The sequence below is a fragment of the Mustela nigripes genome, chromosome 13, assembly GCF_022355385.1.
Source record: "Mustela nigripes isolate SB6536 chromosome 13, MUSNIG.SB6536, whole genome shotgun sequence".
Taxonomy (NCBI): domain Eukaryota; kingdom Metazoa; phylum Chordata; class Mammalia; order Carnivora; family Mustelidae; genus Mustela; species Mustela nigripes.
The window spans coordinates 41,800,134-41,812,776 of NC_081569.1; the positions used below are offsets into that span (position 1 = coordinate 41,800,134).

The following is a 12,643-nucleotide window of genomic DNA, read 5'->3' on the forward strand; positions in this document are numbered from 1 at the left end:
AATCAGACATTTAAAATGAAGACTATTACAAAAGCAAGTTGGATGTGTGTTAGTGCGGGCAGAGGCAGAAGGAGAGAAAGCATCTCAAGAAGACTCTAAGCTGAGTGCCCAACTGGACGCGGGCTCAATCCCACAACCCAGAGATCATGCTCTAAGGTAATTATTTTTATTTTTTAAAACTTTTAGAAGATTGTTATTTATTTGAGAATGCATGAGAGAGACAGAGAGACAATGTAAGAGAGAGAGCAAGAGCTAGTACAAAGGGGGTGGGGCAGAGGGGGAGAAGGAGAAGCAGACTCCCTGGTAAGCAGGGAGCCTGACATGGGGCTCCATCCCAGAACCCCGGAGTATGGCCTGACCCAAAGGCAGACACTTAAGAGACGGAGCCCTCCAGGTGATCCTCTAAGGTAATTCTTAATCAAATTTAATTTTCTCAAGTTTAGAGGAAGAAAAGGAGATAAGAGTTTATCAACTATTTGGTTCAATCCTTTAGAAATGTTGTTTCTCATAGTATCTGCAGCAATTTCTTCATATTTTATAAAAAATGAGTCCCACACCTACAATTCCAAATATACCCTTAAAATAAAATAAATACAGCATACCAAAGGTTAGAGTGAAGAAGGAGCTTTCTTGACGGCTCAATATAGATAATTTTCCTTGACGTGAAGGTTCCATGCTAGCATATTCCAATTCCAAATTCTGACCAGCATCAACATCATAAACACCACTTTTCTCAACGGAGCCTATTACTCTAAGATTATGATTGGGTTGCACCTTAATGGGAACACCTACAGCATTTTTCACTGTAAAAGGAGCTCTATCTTTTAAAGAGTAGTCAAAAGTAGAAGCAGTGCCCTCTGAAAAACCCTGAAAAGGAACATAACATCATAATAAAATTTTGCAAAATGCAATTTTTTTCCAAAATTAAACAAGCCTATACATTTTTAAGAAATTAATTTTGATGGCAAACATTAATAATCCATACATGTCTCAATTTAAAATCCCATTTGAAAGATTACAAGCACAAACCAAACATACTTTGGCTAAATTGTTGAAAACATTTAGGCAACTTTTGGATATTGTTATATTCATCGTATCTCCTGAAGAAATATGAACTGCTGTTTGTGGCTCAGGAAGAAAAATAAAATCATCTCCTGGCATTAAACTTCTATCCTGGACTGGATTCTTCTTTACCTATGATGATAAATAAATAACACATTTAAGTTACTAGTTAATTCATAATAAATTTTAAAAACTCTCAAAGAGTTAAATTCTCCTGAACTGGTCACTTTGTATTAAAACTCCTCAAAGGTTTCATTTTCAAAAATAATCAGTTCTTCACTTAGATTTATCACAGATCAGCAATCTTTTGGTGTATAATCAGGGCATGGGGCAATGTTTAAAATTGTGTCACAAACACACTCAAAGTCAGCTATGATTTTGTCTCTTGTGCATTCCTCAGAGCAAGTGCTAATGAGGATTCTAAGATGATCCTAAAGTCTAAACTGATCCTTTTTGGAGGTAATATGGAATTCCTTCTACTTTTTACTGTTATCACATATAAATAATATGATAAGCTTTCAACCAGCCATCAAATTCCATCATAGTTTTTGTACTAATAGGGCTGAAAAGCCTTATAAAAAATTATTTGTTAGCCTGTCTGTGTCAGAGACCCGGAAGTCAGAAATATTACTACTTCACTGAGAGGAACCTGGGACACAGATTAGGTGACTTCTCATCTTTAAAATAAGAATCTGATGAGCTGATTTCAGTGCCTCACACTTCAGTCAGGCTACCCCAGAGTTGAGTTGTGATAATCTGTTAAGGGTATACAACTCATGATCTTTTTAGTCTAGAAAAATGTGCTTTGGTATCTAGGATTCTGAAGTGCTCTCAAAAAATACCATAAAGAGATAATACACAAAAAAATCATGAACTAGAATTCAAGTTTTCTCAAATTTTTTGTTATCTAAAACCAAGGAGGATCTCAAAGAGCTTCATTTATATCAATTATATCTATCACATGAACTCTACTAGAAACTGAAACTGAGGAAACTTGAAATATTCATTTAAAAATAATAATTTTATGTTGAATAATATTTTTAATGAAAGGTAACTATTAAAGTTATCTTTAATAGTAAAAAGAGGGGCATTCACAAATCTCTTTAGTGTCTGCCTTAAGAAAAGACAGGTGGATTTTCATTTTTGCCTCAGTATCCATTCTGTTGCAATAGCATACTGTCTCTGGAAAATTCCATTGTATACTTATGAGAGATTGAGAATAAGAATGATATGTAATGCCTGAATATTATTATGAAAATAGTTCTGATCCCTGGAACTCTCTGAAAGGGCCTCCAGAATCCTAGACAACATCTTGAGAATCACTGAACTAAAAAATATGATTTCCCTTAGTGCCATTCAACATAAAGATATTTTATGGTTTCCTTACATCAAGCCTCAAATTCCATTGTCTCTTCCCTTCCACTCTCTCAATCAATGGCTCCCAAACAGCATGGGTCTCATTGTAATAGTGAACCTGGAAAGGCACAGAATTACAATAACAGTCTTTCAACTTAATCACATATTTCTATAACCAGTAGGAAAAAATATTATGTAACTAGTATTACATGTCAATCATCATTTTAACAACACACCTAAAGACATAAAGAATATCTATAAATAGGGTGCACTTTCCTTTTCTTTCTTCCTTTACTGCCATAAACAAATTAACAAGAAAATCTTTTAAAAATAATGATGAACTAAATAATACTACGCATCAAGTTAAATGTTAGAATGTATGATACATTCTAACTCATATATATACTCATATATATACTCATATATAGATTTATTGTGGCCATGCACAAACAAAATAAGCTCATGTCTTAATTCTGCAATTGTACTTTTGAGGAACTGACTTTGGAAACACTAAATGATGTGGTCATACCTCTAATGTCATGTCAGCAGTAGCAGCCATTAGGGAAGTCCAATTTTTAATATTTCCCGAAAACTTAGACTCTGCCAGTAATAAAGGTACAGTTCGATGCCCAAGGCCACATTCTAAGGTAACTTGAACCGACTCTACAACAACAGCACAATTTTCCTCTATTGATGGATGTTGAATGTCTTTGAAATTTTCTGTTATTTCTGTTGCCATGTCAACACCAAGAAACCAAGAGTTATAATCACTAATAGATTTGACACCCCAAAGATTTTCTGTTTCCTTAGATGTATCTTTGGATTCATCTTCTTTTGTCTTTGGAGACATAGCAGCCATGATTGTTATCACAGTATTCAGAATTATGGGTGAAATCTTTAAAAAAAGAAAGCGAAAAAATTTTAAGAATAAATTATTTCCCAGATGAGAAGAATATATAACAGAAAAATTTAAAAATGAATTAAAAATAAGTAAATATTAAATATATTACATTCATACCCAAGGAAAACAAAAGGGAATACACAAAATCATATGTCAAATTAACAAACCTCATAACAATGATTTCTGCCCAGGCTACTCTGGAATTAAGTAATTACTGTTATACATCAACTGTCAAAACGGGTGAAGTTAAATTGATCCATTCAGAGTAAAACAGTGTTATGTGAACAGAAAAATGTAGAAGTGTAACTGAATTTTTCATTTTTCAAATAGCTGCATTAACTAAGCCAAAGTGTATGATCCCCATCTAAGTATACATACATGGTTTTCATTTGTTTTACTGAAACAAAAAGCCTATGAATCACCAAGAATACCCTTACACTTAGCCTAATATCTGCAAATTCTACCTCTTATTATCTTCATTTAGTATCTTTGCTTGTCTCCTCATTCCTCTCACTGTGCTTTAGCTCTACACTGATGTCTTCTAGGTCCAGTCAGCATCCTCATGGCCCACCCTCTACACGTCCACCAGCATTATTTTTCTAAAACCCAAACCTGGGCATGCCTATGCCTAACATTTTCAGCTTCCTGTAACTTTAAGGATAAAGTTCAAATTTCTCTTTAGCTTAGGACACAAAGGCTTTTGTGATCTGATGCCTAATCAATTAGCTAGCAAGGGTTTCCCAAAGTGTGAGTAATACTGGGTTAAATAAGTGGATTCCTATATAGTTCAGTTCTCACAACCTCTACTTGTTTAATATACTAAAAAGATACGATTACATTACCAAAAGAAGGATTTGGTATGTACCTCTTCCCAAACTTACCTGTCAACTAAGTCCCTTTTTTGTCCTTGCCTTATTAATATCACCTATAATTAGGGTTCTCAATCTTAGTAACTGTACCACAGCCTTCTCTCCCGCCATGTGAGATCACCCCTTCTAAGCCTATAAAGGGTTTTTCATACCTCTGCTTTTGTGCATATTGTCGTTTCTGACTTGATAACGCTCGTCTTCCCTTTCCATCTAACCTTCATCAGATTTTCAAAACTTGATTAAAGTAGCCCCACTTCAAGGCAGCTTGCCCTGATGTCCTGGTCTGAGTTAAAGGCCCCTCGCCTGTGTTCCGAACAGTACTTTGTACATGCCTCTAGCTCTGAAAGCTGGACTCACTGATTTACTTCTTTCTCTTACATAGGTTATTAAGTGTTTTGAAGATAGGGACTATGTATTCCCAATGCCTTGTATAGAACATTTTTCATTCACAGTAAGAGCTCAAAACATGTTAGCTGAATAAACAAAGAAAATGAAAGATAATTCACCCAGTACCTTATCTATTGTCTTAGATGAAGTGCCTGCAAATTAAAGAACTCCACCCCCCATTTACTGCTTTAAGTTTTTAAAAAAGTAAATCTTCTAACAAAATACAATCTAAAACTACCTGGTACTTTAAAATATTGTTTAGCATGGTAATTCAAATGACATTAGTTTGAGCCTTGTTTTAATCACTATTGGCTATTTTATAGGCTACTATCAGAACCTCAATTTTGTGTCCTTTGAACAGAGAGAGAAATAGATTTTGAAAGTATTCTATAAGTTCCATTTCTAACCAATCATGAGGTCATACTTAAACAATACAAATGCCATTGGAGAAGAGAAGTTTTTTTCAATATTTCCAATGTAAGAGATTTTAAAAAAGCAAATCCTAATAACTTATTTCTAGCATATATCTGTCATTATAAATATTTTCTAAGACAAAACATTTAATTACATAATTATTAAATTCAAATTATGCCTCAAATAAAAGCCTAAAAGTAACTTATGACAAATAATAGCAACTTCATTTTACCATCCCTCCTTCCCTTCTCTTTCTACCCTATCTCTGTTGTTCCCCAAACCTAATCTCCTCAACATATACACATGTAAATAGATAAAAACTATTCTGATCATTTGTAGATATTTAAAAGTACTTTTTATTTTTTTTTAAGATTTTTTATTTCTTTATTTGACAGACAGAGATCACAAGTAGGCAGAGAGGCAGGCAGAGAGAGAGGAGGAAGCAGGCTCTCTCTCTGCCAAGCAGAGAGCCTGATGTGGGGCTCAATCCCAGGACTCTGGGATCATGACCTGAGCCAAAGGCAGAGGCTTTAACCCACTGAGCCACCCAGGCATCCCTAAAAGTACTTTTTAAAAAGATAGAAATAAACATTTGCTTTAAAGAAAAATGTATTTTAATGTTAGTGGTATTTACTGTTTGAATATGTGATGTGACTAGAATAATGCTATAGTTACATGAGAGATCAAAAGATATTGTTAGAAAAATAAGAATTTTTACCCAAAAACATGATAGGCACTAACCTTAATTATAAATTCTTCAACCGTAATACTAATATTTTGTTTTCCTGAGGCCCACATACATTTTTCCATAAACAAAGAACAGGGCTGTAAGACCTAGAACAAATAAATGAAATTCATATTTCCTTACTAATACACACACACACACACACACACACACATAAAATACACACAAGAATATGTCTTACTTTACTTACTTTATCTTTAACTGTAACCTACTACTAAAAGCAAATGGTAAGTTAAACTAGCTGAGAATTTCTTTTGAGGGCTCTTCTAAACTACGCCAAATCTGTGAACATTATAAAAAGACCTTAAGCAGTTCTGATCAATTCCTCTATGCCAAATTCTCAAGTAATGATGCACACTTAATAGAAGTTTAAGATGTTTCATTTAATAGAAGTTTAAAATGTTTCGTATCACTAAAATATCTTTTAAGTGATGCCCTCTGTAAAACATTTAAAATATCTATAAAAATGAAGTAAAGATTATGTTAAAGTCTTACATTCACAAAGAAGTATATGAGGAAATTAAACTGCTTTTTCATTGTAATTTTTATGACCACTAAATCACCTGAAACTTATTTTAAATAAGGAGTCCTGGTCACACCTTAAAAAAAGACTGTGGTAAGAGAGGTAATGAATAATTTCCATATGATCAAGAAGAGGTCAGTCTCGAATATCGTCTAAGATTTTTTTTTTTTTTGCTTTTTTTGGATGAAAAATTATTCTGTTCTCTTTTAATAGAATAATTGAAAGTATAAAATCAGATATAAAAGTAAATATTTTAAATGAAATTTAAATAGCAATAAATTTCACATTTAAAATTTGGTAAGTGTCATCAACACCAAAAGTCCAGAAACATGACATTACAAATTATATTTATCATCAGTTAACTGCCTACCGCACACCTCTATAATACATTTTTCTAAATTTTTTGGCTACTTACTATTTTTTTTTGCCTCTTCGTATTATGATGATTTCATTCATGTAAGGTTCTTATAAGAACAAATTTCAAATCTTCAAACCCAATGATGTATTAAAACTATAAAGCTTATATTTATATTCATAGATCATTAAGAAAATAAACGGACCTTGCACCTGAATTGAATGAGGGAATTAGTGTTGCATAACTTCCATTTAAAAAAAATTAGGATGAGCTTTCTGTGATATACCAAATGCTAAAGAACACTTCATGATAAAGTACAGACTAAGCCTAGCATTGGATTTCTTTATGTAAGCCACTTTGCCCACAAATTTTAATTTAAAATAACACTGCAATGAGTCATAGGACAATCCTCTTTAAGGTTAACTCCTCAATTTAATATTTAAAAATTACTGGTTGGCAATTAAGTTAATTAAAATCATATCTTTCAACAATAATGTGAACACATAACTGAAGTTAACTTTTAATACAACAAAACACAATCTCTTTTAGTCACATGACTCCCATTGAATTTTCACTCTAAGCTTAAAGATTTTAATAATCCTTCATGCATTCATTCATTCATTCATTGGATATACTGTGGTAAACATAAGAAACAGCTGAAAAGGAATGTTGATTTGTACTAAAATTCAAATATTGCTCAACAAAAGATGGCACAATGAAAAGGAGTCTAAAGGTAGTTCCCAGTTCTGTCATTAGCAGCCATTTAACATCTTTAGAACTCAAAATCTATATCTGTAAAACCTCAGGTTTGTAGTAAATAATCTCTCAAGTCTTATAGAACTCTCATTTTCTAGGATTCTATAAATCCACTATTTCTGCCATTCTCAAGTGAAGCTTAGAATAAGCTAATTCTTACTGTGGTAATGTTTCTTCCTCTTTTTTCTCTGAGAAAAGGGCAAGCAAGGACTTTCAGATCTCTCACAGAAGCTTCCATCATCTGTTCAAGTTTGGATGTTGACAGAGAGAGGTTACACTGGAATGAGGCTGTCAGAGCAGGAGCATCAGCCTTTGTCAGATTGGCAACAAACACCACTTCTGGATCTGTGATCTTGGCCTTTAAAGTCATGTTTGGTCTTACAGAGTCATCTGAAGAAAAAGAAAAAGGAACCAAAAAAGTTGTAGTAAAATATATCTTGTAAATATTTTGTATACTCAATATATTGAGTATATGGTGTGTATAAGTCACTAAGCTCTTTCTAATATCTTGCTATAATAGATGTGGCAGAATTAACAATATTAATAGTTGATTAATACTAGTGATAAATGATCATTAACAAATGCTGATTTTGTGGGATAATGCAATCTGATTTCGGTCATAAGAAGATCATTTCCACTTTGACCAAAAAGAATAATCTTGTTTTGAACTTGTTTTTGTCAGAATTAAGGTGAGTACATTATATGTCCAAGTGTGTATTAGGTTATGTTGCAGGGACAAGGAGGGCAAAATAGGAGGAGGATAAGAGACTCTTCATATCAAAGCTGGCTTTTGACTTTACTATAAAATACACAGTGTCCTGCAATTTATGGTATAAATACATTAAACATGTGTATGAACACAGAGATATCATATGTGATTACTGTTTAGGAAAGCTAAGTGGAAAAATCAAATTCTGACCTTGCCAATAAATATCATTTTCCAGTCTTACTGAGCTATATATTAGAAAAACAAATGCCTCAACTTAGAGAATCATAATTTAACACAGAAAATAACTGGTCTACTTGGTAATTCTGGAATAAACAATTTATTGAACAGGGAAGTGACTTCAGTGCACATCAAGACCAGATATGTGCAAACACTCCACTGAGTTTAAGGTGTTTATAGTGCTGTCCAGAGGCATCATGCTGGTTGCTCCAATACCCCCACTCTCTGCCTCTATCTGTTCCACTGTTCTTCAGTGTGCAATAACTCTTCCATATATTTTTTTTTGAATAAAAGATTGCTCTTCGGGGCGCCTGGGTGGCTCAGTGGGTTAAAGCCTCTACCTTTAGCTCTGGTCGTAATCTCAGGGTTCTGGGATCGAGTCCCGCATAGGGCTCCCTGCTCAGCAGGGAGCCTGCTTCCTCCTCTCTTCTCTGCCTGCCTCTCTGCCTACTTGTGATCTCTCTCTCTCTCTCTCTGTCAAATAAATAAATTAAAAAAAAAAAAGATTGCTGCCAGCCAAAGACCCAGATTAACTCCCTCAATTTTTGGGTAAGTAATTTTTTTTTTTAAAGACTTTTATTTATTTATTTGATAGACAGAGAGAGATCACAAGTAGGCAGAGAGGCAGGCAGAGAGAGAGGGGGAAGCAGGCTCCCCGTTGAGCAGAGAGCCCGATGTGGGGCTCGACGCCAGGACCCTGAGATCATGACCTAAGCTGTAAGGCAGAGGCTTAAACCACTGAGCCACCCAGGCGCCCCTAAGTAAAGAAATGTTAATGGCAGAGCTGGAATCAGAGCAGAGGTTTCCTAGCCTTTAATCCAAAATATATTTCTACTTTACCTCTCCTAAAAATTTATGCTTACTAAAGTTTTTCCAAAGAATACATTTAAATTGGAAAGAACAATTTTAGTTTCTTAAATTGTCCATTCATCCTTTTTCTTATTTGTAATCTTTGTTAAAACATATGACAAGTTGTCATCTATGACAGGTAAATTCTGCTAACCTTTCTCCATCTTGATTTTTGCTGTGGCCGTCTGTCGTAGTGGAATCTGTGCTTCTTTTGCCATATTTTCTGGATTCTGAGACACAGCTTTGATAAAGAAATCTGCTACTGTCATCAGAAACTCCACACTGGCACATACGTATAGCTTGTCAAGAACAGCATCAACGTGACTTCCAGTCTTGCTTTGGTTGTAACTTATATCAATCATAGAACTGTTGTCATCTTGGTCATTCTTTTTATCAATCATTCTAAAAAATATACACATTCATTATTTATTTCCTGCAAGAATAATTTAAAAGATGAAAAAATTGCCTAAACATCTTAATCTTTCTTTCACCTTTGAGTTTTTAATCTGAATAGAAAACAAGTCACCGTTAACCAGAGTCTAATTAGCTAATAAGCAACCAAGACATAGTCTCCTAATCTCCACAGCAAGATTCATGTTATTAGTCTTTTACAGAATATTTTATAATTATAATGCAACATCAGAAAAATAAATGAATGACTATTGAAAGGAATTTTGACAATTAACAAAACGTATTAATGTGGTTTCACAAAATTTAAAGGATAACCTCTTTATATTATTTTACAAAGTAAAACCTCCCTGAACAAAATTTTCTCCAAATATTCTATATAATTTGAATCCAAAAGTATTCAATCCAGTTCAAATCAGCCAGTGTTTGCAAGTAGCTGCAATGCTAGGAAGCCAGTGTTTATCAAGTGGCTGCAATGCACAAACCTGCTAGGAAGAGCAGGTTTCCAAACAGAGGATGGCCTTCATCATTCTTGTCTACACAACAGTGGACAGCCACCCCAAACATAAAATTTGCAAACTAGAAAAGCTGGTTGCATAACAGCACTCTTTTCTCATTTATTCAGCTCTAGGAAAAACAAAGGGCTCAGAAGTATCCAGTATGTATTCAATGGAGTCCCAGTTTAGGGAGGACCATAGTTTTTCTCCAAAGAATATCAAGGACAAGAGTATTATGTTTCATTATTTGAGAGAGGAATAAAAATATAATTAGACTATTAAAGTTACATTATTTCCCACTATATTGAAGGTTGATATAAGCTAATGTTTTAAAACTGGGTTGTAAGGTGAAAATACTAGGGATTCCATTTGTAGTAAAACTTTGAAAGAAATTTCAGAACACTGTTTTAAAAAAATTTTTTTAGAGATTTTATTTATTTATTTGACCGACAGAGGTCAGGCAGAGAGACAGGCAGAGAGAGAGGGGGAAGCAGGCTCCCCATTGAGCAGATAGCTTGATACGGGGCTCAACCCCAGGACCCTGAGATCATGACCTGAGCCAAAGGAGAGGCTAGAACATTGTTTTAAAATATATAGACAAAACAGAGGTGCCCGGGTGGCTTAGTCAGTTAAGCATCTGCCCTCAGCTCAGGTCATGCTCTCAGAGTCCTGGAATCGAGCCCTGCATCCGGCTCCCTGCTCAGTGGGGAGTTGCTTCTCCCTCTGCTCCCTACCCCATTTGTGCTCATGCTCTCTCTCAAATAAATAAATAAATAAATCTTAAAAAAATATATATATATGTATATACACACACACATATACATATATATAGACAAAATAAATAAGACAAAGATCTAAAACTTTCAGACATTTAAAAAAAAATCCTGCCTACTAAGGATAATTTAGAAAAATATATTACCAACAAACCAACCATGTGGACTTCATTATTAAAATTCTTTACATTCTCTTAGTTCCTGCTATTAAGACAGTACCCCATTTTATTAGTAAATGTCCCTTTAATTCAAACTTCAAAGCAGTTGAATCTGGTATCAGCACTACTTCTCGATGCACTTCAAACTGAAGTATGACCAAAGACCTCTTTTGATAATCCCAAGCCTAGCAATCAATGCCTGGTAACAATGCAAGGTGCAATATCAACCTTACACAATGCACAGCAAATTCAGAGATGACAAACCTTGATGTTGCTCGCTCAATGCCTTCTCTGAGATCATCAAGGGTGCATGTCTTAAGTTTAAGGCTGACATTCATTGAGCCATCCTTAAACATCTTCCCTACAGAGGCCATAAGATGTAGTCTGAGTTCACCAAGCCGGAAATTGTCGTTGTGAAATGAAAGTTTGGATTCCTGTGGCATATTTTCAAGCAAAAGAATCAATTATTTTTAAATAGTTTGTAATTACTTTTAAACATATTTCTTAATTCAGACAAAAGGCAAATCAATGAAACAAAATTTAGAAGTATGGGAGTTAAAATAAGAAGAAAATGGATTAATGTGTGTGTGAGTGTATAGGTACATACAAAAAATATATGTGTGTTTGTACGTATTCAATAATGATTAATATATTATTAAATATAATATATTATAATATATTATAATATATTAAAATTTATCTCACAGTTTAATGTAAATAAAAATAATCAGGAAATATTTTTATTAAACAGTCTAACATAAATATTTAATGAGCTCTTCTGTAAAAAAAAAAAAACTGTGATAGGAACTATATGGTTTATGAGAAGAACAAGATATAGTAGGTGAGCTCAGTGAGCTTACACCCTAACAAATATAGAAAATAGAAATACATTACAAGAAACATCATAAGGAGATGCTTTAAGTTGGAACTGATCAAAGATCAAAGGCTGACATGTGATCATTTATTTATTCATATTTAATTTCCCATATGACACAAAGAATATTAAGTGATTAGGTAAAGAATCCAAATAGCAAAAGCTCAGAGAGTCAAAGATATCACTGCGGGCTGAGAAAAATTCATGAAGGTGAGAAGTGAATTAAGCCTCAGAGACTGGGTGAGATCAGATTGGCTGAGAGAAAGTAGAACAAATTCTAGATGGGGATAAAAAACATGACTGAACAGTTCAAAGATGTTCTGAGGGGACAAGGTACAAGCTACATAGGCTTGAATATTCTAGTTAAAGAATGGTAGGATATGTAAGTGTAAATGACTAAATTCTACTCCTGAAACCAATATTACACTACATGCTAACTAACTAAAATTCAAATAAAAACTAAAAAAAAAAGAAGAATGGTAGGGAATGAGGGCTGAAAATATAGGGACCTAATTGAGGTCTCAAATCTTGAACCAAAGATTTAAATTTTCATTTACACGAAAAAGGAACTCAACCTTTATTTAACTGTAACATATAATCTCCAAATTCTGTAGGTAAAGTCTGTATGCCCAGAGTTTAAAAAAACAAACCCCCTCAAAAAAGAAAAAAACAACAACAAAACCAACCAACAAAAAACTCTTCCAGGAAGTAAAGACTCTCAGTTATAACTGCTCAGTCTAGACGATGGCACTGATGGAAGGGGTATTGGT

At 33.9% G+C, this 12,643-nt stretch overlaps 1 protein-coding gene across 3 annotated transcripts in view; it reads right to left on the reverse strand.

Annotated features, from left to right (window-relative positions):
- The window catches only part of VPS13C (vacuolar protein sorting 13 homolog C), a 183,204-nt gene that overhangs the window by 49,424 nt on the left and 121,137 nt on the right, over window positions 1-12,643 (reverse strand). For all 3 annotated transcript variants that reach the window (XR_009399065.1, XM_059372078.1, XM_059372079.1), the window contains 8 exons: window positions 11,264-11,433; window positions 9,318-9,565; window positions 7,529-7,758; window positions 5,731-5,823; window positions 2,948-3,313; window positions 2,450-2,536; window positions 1,039-1,194; window positions 603-867 (listed from right to left, as the gene is read on the reverse strand). Coding sequence is in view for 2 of the 3 variants with exons in the window: in XM_059372078.1 (XP_059228061.1) it covers window positions 603-867; window positions 1,039-1,194; window positions 2,450-2,536; window positions 2,948-3,313; window positions 5,731-5,823; window positions 7,529-7,758; window positions 9,318-9,565; window positions 11,264-11,433 (1,615 nt within the window). In the remaining variant the exon portion in view is untranslated. The remainder of the gene's footprint in view (window positions 1-602; window positions 868-1,038; window positions 1,195-2,449; window positions 2,537-2,947; window positions 3,314-5,730; window positions 5,824-7,528; window positions 7,759-9,317; window positions 9,566-11,263; window positions 11,434-12,643) is intronic.